The 25,059-nt window shown below is 32.5% G+C and overlaps 1 protein-coding gene across 2 annotated transcripts in view; it reads right to left on the reverse strand.

The window, feature by feature from the left end:
* Positions 1-25,059, reverse strand: part of LOC145296737 (cyclin-dependent kinase 8-like) — an 84,103-nt gene that overhangs the window by 30,515 nt on the left and 28,529 nt on the right. For both annotated transcript variants that reach the window (XM_080142758.1, XM_080142757.1), the window contains 5 exons: positions 19,098-19,173; positions 16,371-16,481; positions 10,409-10,549; positions 2,631-2,688; positions 1,176-1,307 (listed from right to left, as the gene is read on the reverse strand). In XM_080142758.1, the coding sequence (XP_079998884.1) occupies positions 1,176-1,307; positions 2,631-2,688; positions 10,409-10,549; positions 16,371-16,481; positions 19,098-19,173 (518 nt within the window). The remainder of the gene's footprint in view (positions 1-1,175; positions 1,308-2,630; positions 2,689-10,408; positions 10,550-16,370; positions 16,482-19,097; positions 19,174-25,059) is intronic.

Genomic DNA, 25,059 nt, shown 5'->3' on the forward strand with positions numbered 1-25,059 from the left:
TTTATATGTAATCACTGTCCCAAGTAGTTAAGTTCTATATATATATATATATATATATATATATATATATATATATATAAGGATTAATAATTATAAATCAGTTTCAACATGATTAATAATTATAAATCAGAATTCATAATTTATAATTATTAATCCTTATAATCAATATTAATATAGCTCTAGGAGAAATATACCTATTGAGCTCATTATATATCCACAGTATTATGAGCAAGATTATTTTAAAGTATTGACACATTAAAATAAACTTTGCTCTTTAGACTGCAGGTCTAATTCCCTCTATAAAATTATATATATATATATATATATATATATATATATATATGCCTCCGCTCCGTCTCAAAAGACAAAGGATACTCCTTGTATGGGCAGCTATGCATGTAATTGTGAAGCAAGGGTTGCACAATCCCAACTACACGTCTTCTGAATCGGCATTGCTTGATTCCAGTGGCAAGAAGAAGTCCAAAACGACTGGCAACAATGCTGAGATAAACGGAGAGCACTTACAGAACCTGGAAGTCCCAAATGGTCATCCATTAAGTACTGACCAGGCTCAACATTGCTCAACTTTGGTGATCCAATGAGAACCGGTGTGTCAACATAATTATGCTGTATTATATCTCTTGGCTGTACTTCGCAAACAACGAATCTATGAAGGCAGTTGTCCACGTCAACTGCAGGCACGCTTGTGGCTGATGAACCTGATGCGGGACAAGCAGGTTTGGCCACAGCGGCTGCAGTCAAAAGTCACGTCAGGTGTGGCTGCTGAGGCTTCCCGAATCTTCCTCCTGCCGCGCTTCTCCCGCAGATTCTCTGTGCAGGAGATCTCAAAGGAGGTGACAGCCTGGTGGACAGTACGTGACCAGGTATCACGGTCAGCAGCGAGAGCAAACCACTGGAGGTGGTCAACGCGGCAGTCACCGAGGGACTTCTTCAGAGAGTCTTTATATCTTTTCTTCGGTGCTCCTCTGTCACGACGGCCAGTAGAGAATTCGCCATATAGGACTATCTTGGACAGGCGATGATCTTCCATTCTGGAGACATATATACACACACACACATATATATATATATATATATATATATATATATGTATGTATTACACATACACACTCATGAAAAATAGAATTAAAAACTTGAGTTTAAAATTAACATACCGATTGCTTTTGTATAATGTCTAGCTCCTAAAAGTAATTCTGGTGCCCTATACCAAAATGTTACAACTACAGGATCAAGGTCTGCAAGTGGTTTTAATGGGTTATTGAACAAACGAGCAAAACCCATGTCAGCTGAAATAAAAGAAAAAAAAAAATTGAAATTAAAAACTATCAAAAATTTCAGTAAATAAATATAAAATTATAGAAACAATTATTGAATAATTATTTTTATCTGGTGAGAAGAGTTTTAAAATTCCCAACTTTTTGGCAAGCAGCACAAGTGATATGACAATAGACAGGAAAAGTTGGAAGTCATTTACGAAACGTCTGAACAAGCATAAAAGTTGAAAATCAAAAATAATAAACTTAGGCATTGTAAGTCTGTTACAAAAAAACATTTGATCAGTTTTAATGAAAAATAAAACTCAAATTATTTTTATGTAGACAAAGTTAAAATTCTTCAGTATCATAGTTATAAATCCTTAAATTGAATATATTATAAATTGTTTTACAAAGCACACATTTAAACCCATCTTTCTCCTCTTAATTTTTCTGCAGTTAAGTTTTTGAAGAAATGCTTTGCTGAGCTGGCCCCTTTCATTTCTAAACTCTCACTAATGCTCAACTAAATCTTACTTTCCTAATAGCTAGAAAAATTAACTCTGTTGTATCAGTTTTCCAGAAGTGCAGTGAAAAAACTGACTTGCAAAATTATCTGCTCCCTCTTAGCTAAAACCTTTGAATCATTAATAAACTCGTAAAAGTCTATCGCCTCAAAAATGCTTAACTCACATCTATATGGATTTAGAAAATGATTTTCTACTGCATACATCTTAATGCATATATTGAACTATATATAAAGTCCTTGACAAGATCTGACTTGAATATCAAGAAAATTAAGTTATATGGTATGACTGATTAAGTATTTAATATGAAATTCTTAGCTAAGAGAAAAATCCAGGCCGTCTTATGTGCCAAGATACTATACTATACTGATGGCATTGTCGACAGGTTAAAAGACAAATGGTCAAAGGGAAAGAAATATCTTAAGTTAACAAACGGTTAAAATTATTACTAGGGTACTATTACTAGGGCTGTGACAATAGAATATTCTTTTCATTCTTTTGACTCTGGCATATATCCGACAAAATTAGACAATCAACCGAGAACCACATTCGTCTATAAAACCATTAACGGATATATACTCAAAAGTCAAAACAAAGAAAAGAATATGCTGTTGTCACAGCCCTAATTATTACATAGATCATTTTAATTTTATAAAATAGAGCAAATACGAGGACTTTAAACTTAGTTTAAGAGTATGTATAATTTCAATACTATAAATAAAACAGATTAAAAAAAAAAAATTAATATTAACAAACAAAAGTGAAAAATAAACTAAAAATTGACAAGATTCTAAAATTGAATGATTCTTTAAATGTAATTTTGACCTACCAATTTTTACTCTACCCCTTTCAGCACCTTCTCCCATAACAAGTATATTGGCTGGTTTCTGAGGAAAAAAAAAAAAAATTCAAATTTGAAACTGCTTTCAAAATTAAAAGGATTCAAATGTACAGATTTCAACTAATGTAAACGAGTTAAAAAGTTATGCAATTTTTTATTATAAAAGTTGAATAAAAAAACCTTCAATAAAATTATCCAGAATTTGATAGAATTTTCAAACATTCTTGGTCATATTATTTTGAAAGTTTGGTACCCTCTTTTTTCTTGATGCTCAAGTGAAAAATGACAATTATATAATAAAACTTAAGAATTATCAATGAAAAATATTAGTGCACACAAAAAATTACAGAAATTAAGCAAATAGAATTTTACAAGATTAGAAGATTATCTTCCAACTTCTAAAATAAAGATTACATGCAGGCTTGTCGTTCAGAGTTCATGCAACTTCAAATAGTAAATTAATTTTATTTTCTTATTCAAATTCTACTTGCTTATCTTCCGTAATTTTTAGTGTACACCGACGAGGAAATAAATTCATAATCACACACGGATGACTGTTCCTCGCACCTTTGGTATGTGATGATGAATTCACAAATGGCTATAGTATCATTACGTAACTGCTGTGGCTGGTTGTTCAAAATTCCTTTGCCATGTCTATACAATGTTTACATGTACTTTTGATACTGGCACAAATTATATACACACACTGACAATGAAGTAAAAATCACAACACAGTTGATCTGTAAAAATATATTGTTTTTATTTCACTCTGACAATCAGCTTTTCTCTTGCAAATTGTTATTCTTGTTTTGATGTTTACTGAAAGGCACAGGAGGTGGGGAGAGGGTTAGATGATTGTCTGGTGGTGAAGCAATGGTGACACATGCCACAGTTTTTCTCTTTAATTTATTTATAACCACATTCTTTCTCATTGGAATTTTTGATATTTCCTTTATCTATTGTCTCAACCATTTGACAAATTTCTGCTCAAATACTTCTGGGTCAAATTATGTATTCCGTTAGACAATGGTGTAATTTTTTTTTTTTTTTTTTTTAAATAGGTATCACCACTTATCAAGGCCAAGAGGCCACTCGAGGATAAGGGTTAAAGTGTGTACAGTAGAAATTGGACAATATAGTAACCGTTAGTAATGGAGGTTCGGTAAATTTGTTAACTTATATGGAATGGCTCATCAAAAACTTGTTTACGTTAGACTTGAAGACAACCATATTGTAGTCAGCTGGAAAGCAGAAAAACAGAAGACAATTCCATAGGTCTGCAGTTCTAAGAAAGAAGCTTTGCTCATGGAATCTACGTTTAGATTTAGACACAGATAAAGAGTGGGGGAAATTAGTGATAGTGTTTTCTGCTAGACGGGTGTTTCTTGTGACAGTTTGGCAAAGGGGGACCATACAATGGAGTTCAGCCGAGCACTTGCCATGAAAATAACGATAAAGCAGAGACAAACTCGCAACATCTCTTCTGTGAGAAAGAGGTTGCAGGGAAGAGAAAAGGACATCAGCCACAAGGCTACAAAGTCTATTCTGAACTTTATCAAGGCAGGATAAATCCTTTCTAGCAGCTACTGCCCAGATGTGACAACAGTATTCCATCCTTGGACGTACCTGGCTCTTATATAGATAGAGAATTGCATCAGCAGTGAGATATCTAATGGATCGATAGAAGGATCCCACCATTTTTCCAGCGGCCTTGGCAACGGATATAATGTATGTGTTCCATTTAAGATCAGGAGTAAAGGTCAAGCCCAGAAGCTTGTCAAAACGTGAGGCCTCCCCAAGACGAGAGCCATTCATTTCAATTGATGCCAGATGGGGATCAGAGCGTTGATAATGTAAATAGAAAAGCTTGGTTTTAGATACATTAAAAGTAACAAGCCACCTCTTTCCCCATTGTACCCTTTGCTCAAGATCAGAGGAGAGAGAATCAGAGAGAATTTGGTCGTTTACGGTCTTAGATGTGCTACCATAGATAGTAGTGTCATCAGCATAGATGTCTACGAATGATGGAAGGATGTGATTTGGAAAATCATTAATATAGATCAGGAAGAGAGTTGGGCCCAGGATGGACCCCTGAGGGACTCCAGCATTAATACTAATAGCTTCTAATTTCTGCCCATCAACCACTACTCTTATGAACCTATCAGAGAGAAATGATTTAATAATTAAGACATTTCCAGTTATACCGTAGCTGGAGATCTTGTGAAGTAGACCTTTATGCCATACTCTATCAAAGGCCTTTGATATGTCAAGAGCAATTGCCCTAGAAAGGTAACCTTCGCTGAGATTCGCTAATCCTATTAGATATAACTAAGCACGTCTGCTGTAGATCTAGCAGAACGGAAACCATATTGCATGTAACTAAGGTTATTTTTGCTGAGATGGTTGATTACTTCTGTATTTAACAGATTCCAGCAACTTACTCATGACACACAGGAGACTTATTGGCCTGTACTGTGAGGGAGAAGAGCGATCACCTGAATTCTTAAATACGGGCCATACTGATGAGATTTTCCAGGGTGACGGGAAGCAATTCTCCTTAAGACAACGTTTAAACAGTTTTGTAAGAATGGGCGCAAGTTCTGGTTGGAGTTTTTTTTAAGTACTATAATTGGAATACTGTCAGGGCCGGTTGCTTTACTGGAATCAAGGTTTTTGATTAGCTTGGCAACATCACATACAGATATTTGTATATCATATATCATGTTTTCTGATACAGGAGGAAATATTGGAGGTTGGCAGCCTTGGTAGCAAAGATTAAAATTAGCTGCAAAGTTCTTGGCAAAGAGTTTGGCTTTGTCTAATGCTGACGAGATTACCTCAGGTCCATTTATGAGAGTTGGGATAGAGCACATGCTTCTGTTCAGAATTCTGTTTGCTATTTACCAAAACTGGTGGGAACTAAGTAGCTGCTCAGCTACTTTGGATTTAACGGACTGAGCATAAAACTCTCTTGCTTTCTTTATTACTTTTTTACAGTGGTTGCTGGCAGTTCTGAAAGCGGCTTTAGTCTCAGTACATGTATTACGTTGGAAGCAATGGAAAAAGTGATTTCTATGCGCAATCGTAGCAGCACATTCCGGAGAGAACCACAGCTGGCTGTAAGGTTTCTGCTGGAATTTTTTCGCGGGTATGAAACAGTCTATACCTACAATTAATCATTCTGTCAGATCTGATACTATAGAGGACACATCCTTTTTAAACATGAAACGCAGACGTAGATCTGATATAAATGTGCGGAAGCTATCCCAGTCAGCCATCGAGTATCGATATACTATACGATGGAGAGGTACATTCTGGGGACTTATTACATTTCATTTTTATCTTAACTGATACAACTGAGTGGTCGGAAGATCCAAGTGGAGACAGAACAGAAGCTGAACACAGTTATGAGCAAGTTGTGAGAAAGAGGTCTAAGAGACTTGTATACTAGCCATCAGTATCGGGAACACGGGTGGGTTCGTGAACAATCTAAGTGAGGTCATAAGCAATGGAGAAATCATGACAGAACCTCCCCTCATCATCTGTCTTGTTTGAGGGAGTTAACCATTACACATTGCGAACATTGAAGTCTCCACAGACATGAATATTAGCTGAAGGATAAGCAGATAAGGCGTGGTCAATTTTCTCAGATATGCTTTTAAAGATAGTAACTCCGCTTTTGTGGGGGTGATAGAGAGCAAATACAAACGCAGTAGTTTGAGCAAGTGCAAACTGGAAGCACATATAGGGTAAGTTAGGATCTTTTCTAGAGATGTCCCTACCACATGGAAAGCCATCTTTTATATTGGCACATATTCCATGCCCATGGCGATCTTGGGGGTTCAGATTTGGAAGTTAAATTAAAGTATCCTTTAATTACGAACTCATCTAGGGAAATGGTCTGTCCAATGCCAGTTTCACTTAGAATTATGTCTGGTTTGTCTCCTGTAATTGGGTTTCAACCTCTGGAAGGTTAGAACGTAGACCCCTGATGTTAGAGAAGGAGACCTGGTAGTGGGGATCTATGTCAGAAGTTGGAGATCCGGGTTTAATCGGGTGTTTTTTATTGAGACTTTTCATGATGCTGTTTTGGGATTTGTAGACTAGGTCGACAGACATGCCTGAAGCAGGGCAGAGAGGGAAAGTAAGAGAGAAATAAAAATGAAGAAATTTTTTTTTTTTGTAGCACATGAAAAGGTAAAGCCGTAACAATTACCCACTAATATGGCATTGAGAGGCCCCACCAGAAGCTACTGCATGGTCCAGAATCCCTTCACCAAATGGCAATACAGCAGCCCCAGTACTTTGCACCTGCTGACAGGACAGCCTCCTTAGTGGTTAATCAAAGGTTCAGGTCCCTGACTATCAGGTGGATAACGTCAGCCCAGATAAAACGTTTACCTCCAGCACCCTTACTTAGTGACATGGCTACAAGGATAGAGATAGAAACAGAAAATTTCTGACATCCCTGGCGGCTGTTCACACAAAATACTGCCAACCTAGAAAACAGCTTTTTCTTTGTCAGAAAAATCACTCGTTAAAAATGAGGACTGAGGGACAAATAAAGAGAAGCGAGAGTAACGGGAGCTGCCAATAACGCATCCACAATGCATGGTCTCCATTAAAAAAAAAAAAAAAGTATTTTTCTTAATAAAATTCCTAACATTTGAATCCATTTGCGTGTGTACAACCCATTGAACGTTTTAAAAAAATTTTTTTTTTATTTTTTCAAGCATTGCCTGCCAATATCTAGCAGCATGCAGTGGAGTCAGCAATCAAACCTGGATGAACTGCCTTGACTTGTGACCTAGCAAATTCACTTAAAGCTAACTCAACCCACCTCAGGTGAATGCTGTCACAAGTATATTCATAAGTTTTCATGCTATTTCATTTTGAACTGCCATATTTCGCTTGAGTGTCAATAACAACTAACACCAAAAGTTTAAAAGCTATTTACATCCAGTCATTTTATGGAGATTAAAACATTACCTGAGAAAATTAGGTTTTGGTTAAATAAATAACTTACTGACCACACAATATCGTAATAATTAAATGTAATCTTCAGAATCCTATTAAGCAAAATGAAAGTAAAGACTCCTATGTAATGTTAGGTAGACAACTGGTTCAAGATAAAATTCAACAACTTTAAAAAATATTTATCTACACATTATTATTTTTTTTTTTATTAGGAAGCATTTTAAATTAAGAGCCTAAGAGAAACTGGAGAAATTTCATAGCAATCTTTAACTTGAGACACTTAGTGTTAAAATAGAGATTAACTTAATTTTGTACAGGTAAAAAAACTGGAACAAAAAAAATGTAATTGTTTTAAATTTAAGAACAATACAAACAGTTTATAAAAAAAATGACCTTCACTTTTTATTTGAAAATAAAAATATAAGAACGATTAATAGTTAAAAATCATTCTGTGGTCTATATAATACTAGAAGATATACCTGGTGTTGACCAGTTGTAAAATATGCATAAATATTATAGTTTAATTAATGCAGAATTTTTATTTATTATAAATAAATACCTTAGATATTAAACAATCTAAAATTCCTTTAAAATAATGAAATAAAATTAAACAGAAAAAAAACTGAAACACATGTATGAGAGTATTGTTTTTTCTAAACAGTTCACTTTTGCAAGTAAAAAAAAAAAAAAAAAAAAAAAAATCAAACTGAGATCGAAACCAAAACCTAAATACAGCAAGTCAAGTACAATAACCATTACACCAGCTTGACGTGCCTTTAAAGAGTGTTTTCACACCAACTCATACTTAAAAGCCGTCATGTTTCACGACCGCGCATGCACAGTTGTGAACCAGTTGAAAATAGATAAAAATGTGGTGGCCTTCCACGTACAAATTTTTCAATTTTGACCACATATTAACCCTTTTTCTGGATGAAAATGAATTAAAAAGTTTTTCACATTGAATATCCTATAGACTGACTTTCAAGATTGTAGATCAAAAATTTGTTGAGTATATAGGTTGAGAAGTTCTCACACACACATTATCACTTTTATAGACATATGGATTTTAATGAAAAAAGTTTGATTTACATAGTTTTTCTGCTGAAAAGAAACTTTTTTTTATAAATTGAAGGCCATCACCAAAAATTATACAAAAAGTAATTTTGTAATAAGAAAATTACTTTTAAAATAATAAAAAAAAACTATATTTGCAAAAAAAGGCTAAGTTTCAAATAAATCGCATAACTATTTTCATTTGATATTAACATAATACAAAACAAATATTTCATTCAGCAAAAAAATGTAATGAAAATGAAATTTATAATAGGAAAACTAACAATAAAAAGTTTAAAATATTGATGTTATATTTAGAAAGCATCAATTTTATTTGCAAAAGATATTTACAATCATTTAAAAAAATGTTTACATCTAAATACAGCTCTGAGTTTAATGAAAAAAATAATTTGAATCAATTGTTTCAAGAAAAATAGCTTAAAAGGATTGTTTTCTCTTTAAACACATTTCCAAATTAAAAGTAGCTTTTCTTTTTTTGTATACCATTTATCTTTATCTGAATATAAAACTAAGTGGCCAACTATAGTCAAGGGCAAACCAAAAATCTAAAATTAGAACTTCTGCTTTTCATATGAATTCATAAGCTATTTATATTTGAATCAAACATTTTTTCAACTGTTTTTAAAAAAATTTTTTTTGAATTTTAGATACAGGGTTGCCTGAAAAATGTAATTCTTTATGTGATCTTTATAAGACAGCTAATACATTAGAAACCTACTGCATACAGAAAAATATTGTGAACATGCAATAGTAACCAGAGATGAGGGATGAATATGCAAGTTTTGTAGGTTGAAAGTTTTAAAACTGTCACTTAAGTTAGGAGTTGGTGTTTTTTAAGCTCCTCTGCCCCCAACATTAACTCTTAAAAAAAAAAAAATAAAAAAAAAAAAATGCTTATTGAGAATAAGCCTTTTAAAAAAAATACATTGCAAAAAATATTTGATATATGTACCCATCACAAAGTGATAGATTACCAAAATAATTTAATCAAGTAGTTTTTTTTTTTTTTTACATGGAGTTCACCACTTATCAAGGCCCAATGGCCACTCAGGGATAAGGGTTATTGTGTGTACAGTAATCAAAGGGATAGTGTAGTAATAGTATTGCAGAATTGGTAAGGTGTCATTACTTAGGGGGGCAGTTCATCAGGAATTTGTTTGTGTTGGACTTGAAGACATCCAAGTTGAAGTCGGGAGGGAAACAGGCAAGCGGAACAGAGTTCCACAGGCGTGCAGTTCTAAGAAAGAAGCTTTGTTCATGGTATCTACGTTTTGATTTAGGCACAGATAGGGAGTGGGGAAAATTATTGACGGTGGTTTCAGCTAGTTGAGTGTTTTTTGAGAAAGATTGGCGAGGGGGGACCAGAGAATGAAGCTATTATAGTTATTTTTTTTTTAATACTGAAAAACAGTTTGTTTTTTTTTACAATTTTTAACAATTTTCATAGTAAATTATAGTCACTATGAGGCTTCTGGTTTGACTTGAGTTCTCCCCATATTTATAAAACATGGCAGATCAAAACAAGTTCTTACCTAATCATAAAATTTGATTTTCTTAGTTACAAAAAAAAAAAAAAAAAAAAAAAAATGGCATGTTTCATGATACATCATTAAGCTTTTCTTTTTTTTTTAAAGATTTTTCTGTGTTTAGAATTAAAATCATTTTCAAAACAAAAACAGGCACCAAAAGAAAAGAAATTATAATCTGTTACTTACCAAATCCCTGTGTAATACCCAATTAGTGTGTAAATAATGTATACCATCCAATATTTGAAAAAGAAGAGACTTGACCATATTTTTGGGAAAGCTTATCTGTTTCTTGTTAACTTTGGATGACCTATGAAACTTGATTATATGCTACAAGAAAAAAAATAAAAATTAAATTATTTCACATGAAAAGTAAAGAGAATTTCACATAAGTAAAATTAACCAGGTAATGCTTTTTAGATTTTGTATTTGTTAATGGGAAATCTAAGATTTCAGCTCAAATAAAAATGCAAATAAATTTTCTAAAATAACTAAAATAAGATGTTTCATGTATTAAAAAAAAAAAAAAAAAAAAAAAAAAAAGTCAATTTTTTTTATATCGAAGTGCAACAAGCCATGTAAGGCTTGTTGCACTTCGATATAAAAAAAATTGACTTTTTTTTTTTTACAGGTAGAAGCTATTTTAATCCTTTACATTCACATACGAGGTGCCTTCAATAAGTTTCCAGACTATTTTGTACAGTCATTTAAAACTGTTGTAGACTCTTGAAAATTTAGTATGTTATTGCTAGACACCTTATGAGCTGACTGATCAATTTTTATGATTTCATGTTCAAAAGAACAGCTACAGCAGGAATTGGAATACACTTTACTAAAGCCTGATTGTCACAACTGGTGAATTTCAAACTGCAATCTGGATGTGAGGACACTTCCGAAGAATGATATGAAATAAAATTTTGTTAGAAACTTGGAAAAAATATCACCAAAATGTATGGAGTGCTTCAGACTGCTTTTGGACCATCTCAGTTTTGAGTGCTATAAGAGATTCAAGGAAGACAAGTAGTCTGAAGGATGATGATAGGCGTGGGAGAAGTTAGGAAGTAGAACACCAGTTGATTGGCCAAATAAAGAATTTCATAGCTAAGGACCATTGTGTATCTATAGAGACAATAAGTGCATTGTTTGATGTCACTGTGGGAACTGTACACATAATTATTTGCAATAAAGTTTAATGAAATGCATTCAAAATAAGTTGTTTGTTTGGCACGGAAGAAGTGGGAAGATGGCCTCAGCATCAGAAGAATTGCCATGGATTTGAAGCTGTCAAAATCAATGGTTAAATACATGCTGAAGACAAACTCTGAGTGGAAAAAGAGAGAACAGAAAAGATCAATTGGCAAGAGGATTGAAAAGACAATGAAGAGGACTATGACACGGCTTGTGACATCTGGAGAAAAAGTTATAGCAAGAAAAGTGAAGGAGAAATGTTAATTGGATGTAAACATCCGAACAGTACAAAGAACGCTGCATAGGATTGGTTTGAAGTATGCAAAGGCTAAGAAAAAAATTACACTAACAAAGAAACACAAAGGAACAAGACTGGAGAGTGCTAAAGTGGTTAACAAAGCATGTTGACTTTAAGATTATATTTACTGATGAGAAGCGTTTCAAGTTTGATGGGCCCGATGGATGGTGTACTTGGACGAGAAGGGATGAGCCTGTTCTAGTAAACAAACGATAGATGGCAGGAGGAGTTATGGTTTGTGGTATGAGCTTTGCTAATGGAAATATATGGTTAGAGTGGGTGAAAGGATGACAGAATAGCGAAAGCTACAAACAGTTGCTGGACAAGAAAGCCCTACCAAGCATAAGAGAGATGGGGAATGATTTCGTTCTACAGCAAGACAATTGCAACATCCATGTGTCAAAACTCATGAAAAAATGGATGGCTAAAGTGAATATAACTACTTTGTAATGGCCTGCAAAAAACCCAGATCTAAATTTAATAGAAAATGTTTGGGAAATGCTTGCACAACTTGTCTATGATGGACCTGAAATAATGAAAGAGGATCATTTTTTTTTTTTTAGCGGCATATCACCCCTTTGTGGTTTATTTAATGCTGAATCCAGTTATTTTGGGAATAGTATTCGATGTTGTATCCAGTTATTTTATACGAGATTTTTATTCTTCAAGCTCCTTGCATTTTCAATCGTTAGTTCGTAGCTTTTGGTTTGGTTGTTTAATAGTGGATTTTGTCGTTTTTGTTCTCTGCCTTGCAGAATATGATTGGGTTTTGCAATGGGAGGGGGAAAAGGGTTACAATATTATTACGTCCTGTATTATGAATGTAGTTATATTGTTGATAGTGTTTTATATTCAAATTGTCCTCATTCTTAAGGAAGGTTTCTTGGATATAAATAACCAAAGGATTAAATGTGGTTTGCAACAATAAAATTTCATTGTAATTTGCCTTCAATCCATGGCAATTCCATTTAATTTTCGTGTAATTCATGAGGATTTTTTGAAGGGTTTGAGGAGTAACTTCAGTTTCCATGTTTTCTAATTCCGGAAATCTACTTGTAGTAATAGTAGTAGTGGCTTCTGTTTGTGGTAATTTCTTTATATTATTTTGTTTTTTTGGTAGATGTATTTTTTGTTTGTTTTTTTCACCACAGGGAAGACGTATGTATTGGTGACCTGTGTGGTCTTTCTTTTAACAGATTTTGTTTTACTTAGTTTCGTCTTTTTCAGCATCTGCAGGACGTATTGGTGATTTTTGTGGTCTTTCTTTTGATCGACTTTGTTTTCTTCGATGTTCCGATTTTGTTTGAGAATTTGTTTTATTGGTAACATTAGTTGATGATTTAATGGGATGATTAATTTTTGATATGTTTGGTTTGATTTCATTTATAAATTTGGGCCAGTTGTTTGGTCCCAATTGTAACAATTGGTTTATTAGTATTTCGTATTTGGAGTCTTGGTTAGTGATGTTGGATGATATACAACTTGAGAGTACGTCTTTTCCTTCATGTATCCATCTACTATTTTCCTGGCTTCGAGGAAGAAAATGTTTTTGGTATGTTTTATTGACACTACTTCCTTTTCTTTCTTTCAGATTCAGCATGCTCTAGCATAAGCAGGATGGTTTTCTCCACAATTTGCACATTTGCAATCAAGATTGCAGTCATTGACAGTGGGGTCTGGATCTCTCTGGCAATATCTGCTCCACACTGCTCGTCCCCTACATGCATCCTCATGGTGCCCAAACTTCTGGCATTTAAAGCACCGAAGTGGGTTTGGTATAAAGGGTTCAACTTTTTCAACGCTGAACCCAATTTTGATTTCTTTTGGGATAGTGGGTCTATCGAACTGCATAATGTAAGTGTTCGTATGTATAGTCTGATTCTCTTTTTTATTGTAATTCTTTTAACGTTAATTACTCCTTGGTTTTTAAGTTCTTTTGTTATCTCTTCAGTAGTGCACATTGATAGGTCTTTTTATTTTACTACACCTTTGGATGTATTCAGATTCTTGTGTGGATAAGTTTTGATATTTATGTTGTGGAAAGTTTTCATTCCTAGGAAAAAAGTGGCATGTTTTTTCTTTCTACTTCCACCAGTAGCGTTTTATTTTTTAAAGTTTTTACATTTTTGGGGGTAATATATGCCGATATAATTTTATGTATAATAAAAGGTGATAAGTCAGTTATTTTGGTTTCTTCGGTGGATTCCGATACAATAAATTTTGAGGATGTTTGATGTAGTTCATTATCTGAACTATCCGAGTTGGCGCTTGGAGTTTTTATACTTGGCCATTATATATATATATATATATATATATATTTTAAATTCATTGTTTATGCTCCCCACCCTACTCGGAGTATAGGGGAAACCCATTCGCCTTGTCATGCCAGGGCTTCATAAACAGTATATATGTTTCAAATGGGAGCCATGAGCACCCATAATCCTTTAGTTACACAATCCAAGTCATTTGTGGTAACTTCCGGCACTATATAGCCATGTCATGACTTTAATCATTTTGCACATTTGACCCTAGCCACCATCTTCTAACACATGGAAAGAAAAAGGCTCAACTATGGAAACGAATACTAGATGCCAAAAAACAACTAATAGAAACACGTAGAGATGTTATTGCATATATGTTTGATCATTATGAAGAGAGATTGATAAAAGTTATTAAGAAAGATGATATTACAGACTATTAACAGTTTTTCAACAATGTCCGAAAAATAATGTTGCGTATTTTGTAAAAAATGAAAATTAAATATTTTTCCTTACCTAATTGATTTTCTTCCATTTTTATTACAGGTGTTGTCTTCATGTGTTTATGCTATTCTATCGAAGGAATTTCGCCACTCTATGGTACTCGAAAAGTCGAATACTAAAGTGTCCGAAAAATATTGTTGGGCCCTTGTACTATGGTTTCATTGTTTTGTTTTATGGCATATTAATCCTTTTCAGGCTATTTAATGCAGAATCTGGTCATTTTAGTAAAAAATTTTATGCTTCAAGTTCTTGATATCTTTAAATATTTATTCATGGTGCTCGGTTCGGTTGTTTTGTAAAGGAAAATTGTTTTTGTTTTTATATTTGTAGAACATGATTGAGTTTTGCAATAGGAAAAGAAAAAATATCAATGTTTGATGCATTTTAGGTCAGGAAACCAGCATTTTCAAATAGGGATAAATTTGATAGAATCAAAAGACTAACTTCAGTTGTAAATCAAAGAATAAATTTATTTGTATAATTATTTTTATTTGAAAATACCCATTTATTTATCTCTGGCCAATCCCTCTTTATCTGACGTTGATCCTTATTGGCCTTCCCCTGTAAACTGAACATGTCACATCTAATCCAAGAATTCTCATGAAATTGCTCAATGAGACCATATCAACCCCTTATACTGTCCAAATTGAACGTTCCTTTGAGCTGTTTAGACCCAAGCCTGTCTTCAACGTTTACATCACATATTCATTGAATCATTTTCATATCATTTCTCTCCATATAACATGGTAAAATAAAAAGCATGCCTTGGATAAATTTGAAAATCTGGGCATTTTTAAAGAGTCAAAAATAATAAAAAATAAAAAAATAAAAAAATACACAACAAATGTTTCTAATGAAAGGATAAGTAACTCCTCTACATACCTAGATAAGTTTTTTGTTTTTTTTTTAAACTTATTTCAAGTATTTATTTTCTATTTATTTTGAAACAAGTAGTGTCAAAAAAAATAAAAATAAAAAATAAATAAATAAATAAATAAATAAATAAATAAACTGACAGTCTTCTTACAGCCATGTTGAGCCTTGAGAAACGCTTAAAAAAAAAAAAAAATAAATAAAAATATATATTTTTATTAAACAAAATACCGGTAGAACATTATATTTTGCATGATTGGTAAGATTTATTGCAGATGCTTCTACCAGTATTTTCTTCAATTTTTGAGCGATTATCGAAGCTCCACATAACTGAAAGGAGATTGCCATTTTAAAAAATTTTGAACTCAAATTCGACAACCATTGTTTTTAAGTGAAAAATTGCTTGAAAATAAATTAAAATATAAATTTATATATTTTTTTAACTCGTTTTGTTGGTTATTGTAAATAAATGACAATCTAAACATGTATAGGGTGTTTTTTTTTTGTAGAGATATCAAACTTTAAAATTTTCTTTAATTGCATATTTGGGTTCAGCTTGGTTTGGCAATTAATCATGTGGTTTCAGCATTACGGAACAATCAGTTTACCACTTTGTTCATATGATTGAACCCTATTAGATTATTTTCACTGGGGATATGTAAAGTCCCATGTCTATACTGAGAAACCAGACAAAACATTTGGAAGACAAGATTTAATGTGTTATTGCAGAAGTACAGCCTAATTTATGCATAGAATTGCAAAAATATGACCTCTAGATTACGCCATATACGTGGGGTCAAAAATTGTATTTAAATAAGTTTGTATTTAAATTGTAAATACCATAAAATCAGTCTTTGGAATAAACCAGATTTGTACGATAAAAATATTTTTCTGTGATTTAATTTAAAGTCTGCTGCCTCAAAAACAAATTAAATAAAAAAAAAAAAAAAAAAAAAAACTTTTATAAATGGGTACAATCTGATTTACAAATGTTTCAATGATAAAGTGAGAAAAAACTCAGTTTTCTTACCCACAAATCGTGTTCAGCATAATCAAATAATAACCAAACTTTTCTATCTGTGTGTGAAAGGAATACTTTTTGTAGACTAATTACATTTTTATGTCGGAGTTCTCTTAAAAGCTGAAAAGAAAAACATGAAATAAAAGTATATAAAATAAAAATGAAATAAATGTGTATATATAATAGTAAAACAAAAAAGTTAAATGCTGACATTAAAACAATCTTAAACAAAATATACATTTCAAATATTTTATTTAAACTATTTTAAAAATTAAGACCAGTCAAAATTTCAAAGGGAAACTTTAAAAATTAGAGACAGTAAAAAAATTTTTTTTTTTTTTTTTTTTTTTTACATTGAAATGTAGTTTTACTTTTCTAATTTCAATATATTTTAATTCTAGACAGTTGTTACATTTCATTCTTATTGTGCCATCCCCTTAAGTAATCCAATTTGCCAAAATTCCACTACTAACAATTACTACAATATTGTCCCATTGACTACCATACACTCATTAACCTTTATTCTCGAGTGACCCCCAGGCCTTTCCAAAAAAAAAAAAAAAAAAAAAAAAAAATTTTTCCAATAATTTTTTTTTTGATTGATAGAGGAAAATATTTTTTATCTAATGTAATACACAGTGAAAGCAGTATCAAGTAACGAAAAGCCACTGTAATTAATGAAATCACACGTAGATTTGTATTTGTGTGCATATATCATTCCAGTTCATATGAAAAAGTATGACGTTTCTGAATTTGAGATAAGGATTGTGAAACGTGAAACTCAACCTCAAGCTGAGAACAGTAGTCTGATGAATAATACAAATAAGAAATAGTAATATTTTTTATTTGTTTTTACATAAACATTTAGGTATCACTACACTATCATGAGTATGTTTCAGTCAACTAACTATAGATAACTAGACTTCATTAGATATTGTTTTTCCAAAAGTTCAGTTCTTAATTTTTTTATTAAGGACTCTTGCATAAATCTCATAATCCATTCTCTGAATATTCTTAACTTGAAATAATAAAATTATATAAGAAATAAAAATTTTAATTTCTAATTTTCGTCACATCATATCTTGAAGTAGTCTTTGAACAAAAAAAAACGTCAATGAAAATATTAAATTTCATATTTAGATATTTCGGATTACTGTCCTCATCTTAAGTGCTTTCGGTCAATGCAACTTCAGACCTTCTTCTGACGTATCTTGTCGAACTCGAAAATCTTTCTGTCAAAGTCTGGAATCTGCGCGGAATTTAAAATGGAACCCTTTATTCAATCCATAGAGGTAGCATGCTCTCGTTTCATCAGCCATGACTTGGTAGAAGTCCTAAGTAATTCACAATTTTATTTTTGGGTCGCTCGCATTGAGGATTGAACCTTAAATCTCCAAGAAGGTAACTTTTTACAACTGAATTTCATCAAATACTCTATCCACTGCGCCAGAGGTCCTTACAGACAATTCTAGTATGAATTTTATTAGCCTATAACCTCTTTTTGTTTCTAGATGTAAATATCACTATTTATTACTATATCTTATGACTGATGAAGAGGTTTGGAGGTCACAGACTGAAACATGTAAACAACACTCAAGAAGAGAACAGTAGTCCGAAGAATCCAAATAATCATTCCTTATCTCAAAAATTTAGAACTAAACAATTTTCAATTTTTCTTTTCATTATATTGGATTATTAATAACATGTTTATGTGCATGTATATATAAGAAATTGTGTATATTTAGGATTTTAACAGCTTGCAATACATAGGTAGAGCTTAGTAGTAATAGTAATAGTATAAAATTATATTTATGGCAAGTAATCTACAGAGAAACATTTGTGTTACATTCTGGGGGACTAATATAGGTGTTATTTTAACTAGTGTCCCAATTTACTATTTATAATTATTGGTTTAAATGTATCTAATTCTAAACAAGGTCTACTTAAAAGGCATTGTTTTCTAACAAACATTGCTATTATTCTACTCTGCTCTTCTGTATTAAAATAGCAATCAATTGTGCACTGAAAAAAATTCCCATATGATAAAATTGTTTGAATAAACAAGTATTTTAAAAGAGAAAAGAAATTTAATAGACTAAAATTATGATATGTAAAGACTAAATCCAGAAAATTTTTTTTTTTTTTTTCATTTTTGTAGTTTAATTCACATTTCGATGGATGCAACCTCCAGGTGCATCTTTTCAAACTCCGGAACTCTTATAGAATTTTGAGTTCACAGATTTCCAAATCTAAAGAGAAGCACCTAGAGAAGGTTGGAAACCTGATTGGCCAAAACATTGTCAATCTACAAGGATTATTCCAAAAGTAATGCTTCCCTTTTTTTTTTTTTTTTAATAAAATAAAAAAGTGGAAGAGCTATGAAGATTGGAGTGGTACCAATGAACGAGCAACCTTTTGATCCAGAATTTATTTTTCCATACAGTTACCATTTTCAATGCACTTTTGCCAGGAATTCAATGACATATCTGCTTCTGACACACATCCATGACAGAGGTTGCTAAATTGTCTCACACTGTCAATATCTGCAAAAAAGATTAAACTTTGAGGTCATCAATGCATCAGTTCAGTTATTATAACAATGTGATTTGCGATTACCTCTGATCCATTTGTGTGGAATAAAAATAGGAAGCATTACCTTTGGAACGACCCAAAATAAAAATAGAATACAAAAATCATAAAACAAAAACAATATATTGTTGATTTCATCCAACTTACAGCAATTTCTCGGCAGGCAGACATAGAAATTCCAGTTCCTTCTATCTGCTTCAGTGCATATTCACGTCCATCCGTACTGAAATAAAACATTTCATATCAAATTAAATATTCAACAAAAGAAATTTCTGATTTCATTAATGCAAGACTTCAAGATTTTGTTGTAAAGAAAATTTTCTTTGTGAAATATTTGCAATTTGATATCAATTGCAAAGGAATGGCAAACAATTTTTATTCAAAAATTCATAAAAATGACAAGTTATTTTTAAGGAAAGATATATAAAAAATACATTAATTACATAATGATACTTGTTAAAAAGGTATTGTAAAATTTTTTATTAAATCTGAAGTTGCTTAATCTTTAAGATACAAAATTTTCCTCTCATTTTTAGTTATAACTATAAAACTGTATAAGTTATTAATTGGTCTCTTAATTTTCTTATATAACTTAACCTCTGCCCGAAGTAGTTCTAATTCTTTTTTATATGGCAACACTATTGAGCTATTTAAATTTTTGCAGCACACCAATAACAAAATGATATTCTACCCATAAAGCCTTTTTGCAATAAAATAAAAAATATGAAAAATTTATATATATATGTGTGTGTGTGTGTGTGTGTGTAAGCCATATCTAGTATTCAGTATGCTTCTATATTCCAATTTTTCCTAGTTGAAACCTGAATTCTCAATACATAAATATTAGATAAGAAATATCTATAAAGAATTTGTTAATATTATAAAGGAGATAGACGGTATAAAGCAGAGGTTTTCAATGAAGGATAAATTTTCCCCGAAGTGGTAAAAAGATTATATAGTAAATAATTGAAGTACCTGATAATTTAAAAATAATTATTTTTCAGATTGTGTCATGTGTAAGAAATGCAATGCAAATTAATTTTATAATTTTCTATTTTGAAAAGTTTTTTTTTTTTTTTTTTTTTTTTTGTTATATGAATGTATATTCCTATTTTTATAAACAATAAGACTTTTTTTTACCTTGTTTTTCGGAGACTTTATGATGACTATGAATTTTTTGTATGGTGGTAAAGGTAAATAAAAAAAAATAAAGCCTAGGGGCGGGGGGGGGGTCAATGATGGAGGAAAAGTTGAGAATGGCTGGTATAAAGCATTAGAATACTTACCAATATTTATAAACATTGATAAGTTCAAAATATCTAAAAATTAAAACAAACGATTTATGCATTTTATTTCTTTTTTTTTTTTATATTTAAACATTAGTATTATGTAAGTAATAATGTCTGAGTATTTATTAATACAAATTATTAATCGATATGAAAGTGGTTTTCACCTACAACTTCTTGTAACTTTCACCTATAATGACACATAAGTAATCACTCCGTGGCACAATGGTTGGAAACCACTGCTCTAACCCTTTGTCTTGTAAATGCAAAGTTTTGGATCAAACAGACACGACTTGCCCTTTCATTTCTTATTGGCACAAGAGTAGTTTCCCTTGGTGTAAAAACCAAGACAGTTTTTATAAAAGAATGCTTTTATTTATTTTTTTTATTCAGGATATTCACAAATCGACGCAGAGCTAGGAACTTTGCATATTGATCAATCCCCGATTCTTCTGACTTTGTTCCTGATTGGTCTGTCAACTCTATGGCTATACAGTAGTCAAGCTGTTAAATAAGATTGGTTTACGTCATTTGTTGTCAATGTCTGCGACTTTATTTCCAATCAGTTTTGTCAGAAAAAATTCTCTTGTCAATCATTTCTTTGACCTACTGACATCAAAGGAATGATTCCAGTCATTTTTTTTTTTTCAAAATTAGTTATCTTTTTGGAGTTTAAATTTGTTTAGTGATGTTCATGTTTCTAATCTACATCTCACTCCTAACAAAGTTAAACATAAAACATGCACAGAAATAACAAAAGCTGTTTTCATAAAAAATTAGGATTTAATTATGCTAATAAAGTAATTGACAAAATTACTAACAAAAACTTTAAGAGGTGGAGATATGAAAAGGCAGACCTACCAATACATGTAGAGACGACACATCAAATATAACTGGAATGAACGTGTAGTAAAAACTGACTATGTTAGTGTCTCAAAAGGCACCTCATCAGAACGAGTCAGATTGTGAGGAGACAACTGCAAGCCCAGAAACGGAACAATGAACAAAAGGATGTGGTCTGTTTGTTAAACTAATAAAAAAGGAGTTTGGCAAACAAGTTTTTCCGACCCATCCACAGTAGTTTTATATATATATATACACACACACACACACACACACACACACACAGGGTGTCCATAAAGTTCGTGTGCACTTTAAAAAATTTATAACTTTATTTATATTTGCAATAGAAATAATCTGTAAAAAATGTTATAAAGTTTCATGTATCTAGTTTTTAAGTATAGTTATTGAATAATTTTTCACCACAAAATCCGTACCAATTTTTAGATAAGTAAAAAATATTTTCTTTTGTTTTTCAGAATCAATTTGTTCCCATGGCTTCAATTGAGGAAAAAGTAAACTGTGTCCTTTGGTTGGCTGAATTGAAATCTACTATTGCTGTACAAAGAAAGTTTAGAATTGAATACAATAAAAAAGTGCCTCAGAGGAACACCATTGTTAAATGGATGAAAAAATTTAAAGAGACAGGCTCTGTCCATGATAAACCACGGTCTAGAAGGCCATGTGTCAGTGACGAAAGTGTTGCTTCCATAGAAGAATCCTTTACTGCAAGTCCAAGAAAGTCTGTAAGACGGGCATCATTGGAGCTCGGGCTGCCAAAGTCTGTGTATAAGATTCTGCGGGCAAAACTTCATATGAAAGCTTACAAAATTCAATTACATCAACAGTTGTTAGAAGAGAATTATTATGCACTGCTGTCACCAGTTCAATGAAAAACTTTGCAATGATGATGCATTTGTGAGTAATTTACTGTTTTCTGATGAAGCAACATTTCACATTAGTGGCAAGGTCAACAGGCATAATTGCCGAATTTGGGGAACTAAAAAACCCAAATGAAACTGTTGAACATGAAAGGGACTCTCTTAAATTTAATGTGCGGTGTGCTTTGGGAATAAATCGAATCATAGGGCCATATTTATTTGAAGATTGTGTTATTAACAGTGACAGCTACTTAGATATGTTGCAGAATTACTTTATTCCACAACTTGAACAATTAAACTTGAAAGATGATACAGTGTTTCAATAAGATAGAGCTCCTTGTCACTTTGCTCGGCGTGTTAGACAGTTTCTAAATCAGGAATTTCCTAACAGATGGATCGGAAGGGGTGGACCATTTCATTGGTCTTCACGTTCGCCAGATTTGACTCCATTAGACTTTTTTATGGGGACATGTGAAAACAATTGTATATACAACCAAACCTAGTTCATCGGAAGTGATTTCAGGCATTACTATAAATCATTTGGTAAATGTTTTTCCTGAACTGCAAAATAATATTACCCTTTGTATTGCTAATGGAGGGCATGTGGAAAGTTAAATAAAATTTCAATAACAGGTTAAAAAATATAGATTTACTTCTTTCAAATTCATTTTACAGATTATTTCTATTGCAAATACAAATAAAGTTATAAGTTTTTTAAAGTGCACACGGATTCTATGGACACTCTGTACATAAAAGTCACCACTTATCGAAGGCCACTCAAGGATAATCAGGACAACAGCATAGTAATCGTTAGTAGAATTTGGTATAATTTGATTTAAGGGAACGGTTTAGCAAGAACTTGTTTACATCGAACTTGAAAACGACCATATTATAATCAAAGCTGACCAGAATTCCACAGGATGGCAGTTCTAGAAAAGCTTTCCTCAGGGAATGTGTTTAGATTTAGGCACAGATAGAGAGGGAAATAGTTAATAGTGGTTGTAGCTAGACAAGTGTTTTTTTTTATGAAAGTTTACACAGTGGTGGCACCATAGATTGAAGGTCAGATGAGCATCTGCCATGAAAATAATAGAGCAGAAACAGGCTCACATTTCTTCTGTGGGAAAGAGGTTGCAGTGAAGAGAAAAGGGCATCACTTACTAGATTTTGAAGTTGATTTGGAACTGTCAAGGCAAGATATGGTGTTTCAAGCAACTCCTTCCCAGATGTGGCAACAGTACTCCATCCTAAGATGTACTTGGCTCTTATAAAAGTAGAGGATTGCATCGGCAGCAAGATATCTACTGGAGGGGTAGAATGATCCAACCATTTTGCATGCGGTCTTGGCAACGGATTTGATGTACGTGTTCCATTTCAGATCAGAAGTGAAGGTCAGTTCTAGAAGTTTGTTAAAACATGATGCTTCTTCAAAATGAGAGTAGGCCAAAGGACACAGGGAAAAGATAGTGTGGTCAGCAACATGCCTGTTATATTGATGGAGCTTCCCCAGCTAATTGTCCATTATATAGGAAGACATTCACCTTGCACCTTAATCTGTGGAACTCAGTTTTATTACATACTAACAGTTTTTTTTTTTTTTTTTAATTTTTTTATTACATTTTTCACCCCAAGCAAGGCACATTGCCACTTTGGTGTAGGGGGCTACTATCAGGGACATAAGATACTGGGATACTATGTAGGGAATTTGGCGGCAAGATGTCGGTTCACATTACACTTGAACTTCAGCATGTCAGAACAGTTGGGGAAGCAGGGACTCGGAAGGGAATTCCAAAGTCTAGTGGTTCTGGAGAAGAAACTACTGGAGTAGAAAGCTCTCTTACATCTAGGGATCTCTATTGTGTAGGGGTGGGATTTAGCTGCTTCTCGGGTTTGTTGAGGGTATTTACATCATGGGAGCACAAGTGCTTGCAATTTGTCAGAGCATTCACCATTAAAATACTTGTAGAACAGGTAGAGGGATGCAACATTTTCAGTTCAGTTCGGCTTTGCTCGGGCTCTATGTACTGTTCATAACTTTATGTGCATATGCACATATTAAAAAGTGTGCATATGTATGGTAATGCCTTTCTATATAATAATAGGCTTCCTAAACTATCACAGAGAAAGGTTGGTAAGGACCGCAGAGGTCAAAATTTTTTTTTAATTTTGACCCCTTATTTGTTTTGGGCTCAAATCAAGTTAAACTGTTTGACCTATGTCCAAGTAACCCACATCTAAAATTTCAAGTGTTTAGACCCAAAATTGGAGGAGGAATCGTAGAATCTTCAAGGGTCAACTCTTTCAACCTTGACAGCCAAATTTTTGGCCAAAAACTGATTAAAAAGCTTGCCCAAGTCTGAATACACTTCATATAAAATTTCAAATATTTAGACCAAAAATTGGCTGAGTAATTTGGTAGAAACCGCAGAGGTCAATTTTTTAAAACTCTGACCCCAATTTTGACCCTTAGCATGTGTTTCGGGCTCAAATCAAATTATAAAGTTTGATCCATGTCCAAAGAACCTATATCTACCATTTCAAGTGTTTAGACCCAAAATTGGCGGAGGAGTTTGGTAGAGTTCTCAAAGGTCAAATCGTTGAACTTTGACCCCTTAAAAGCAAAATTTCTGGCCAAAAACCGATTAAAAAGATTTTCCCAAATCTCAATAATGTCAAAGTTCGAGTCTGTAGACCTAAAATTGACAGAGTTATTGTGTAGGGAAATGAACACAGACATTTTCACTTTTATAGACATAGATTTCTTGTACTAATCTTAATATTTATACAGTTGGGAAGAAAAAATCTTCCTAAATATTTAATTTAGATTTGCTTCTATCCATTGAATTATATTTTACAGCAAGTTAATGCTTTTGGGGGGGCTTTTTTTTTGCTTCCAGCAGTTGAAAATTTGAGATATGGATTTTTTTTTATAGACATTTTTACACCTTCCTGTTTTTTGCAAAAATCCAAGTGGCCGATCTTTGTCAATTTTCTGGAAAACTTACAAGCAATCAGGAGACAAACTACAAGGAAATTCTTTTCTTCTCTTGCAAAACTTAAAAATGAGGGGAAAAGATAACTATGGAGCAAAAGTACACAGCA

This window comes from Euprymna scolopes, chromosome 17 (genome assembly GCF_053919585.1).
Source record: "Euprymna scolopes isolate OS-2025 chromosome 17, ASM5391958v1, whole genome shotgun sequence".
NCBI classification, from domain to species: domain Eukaryota; kingdom Metazoa; phylum Mollusca; class Cephalopoda; order Sepiida; family Sepiolidae; genus Euprymna; species Euprymna scolopes.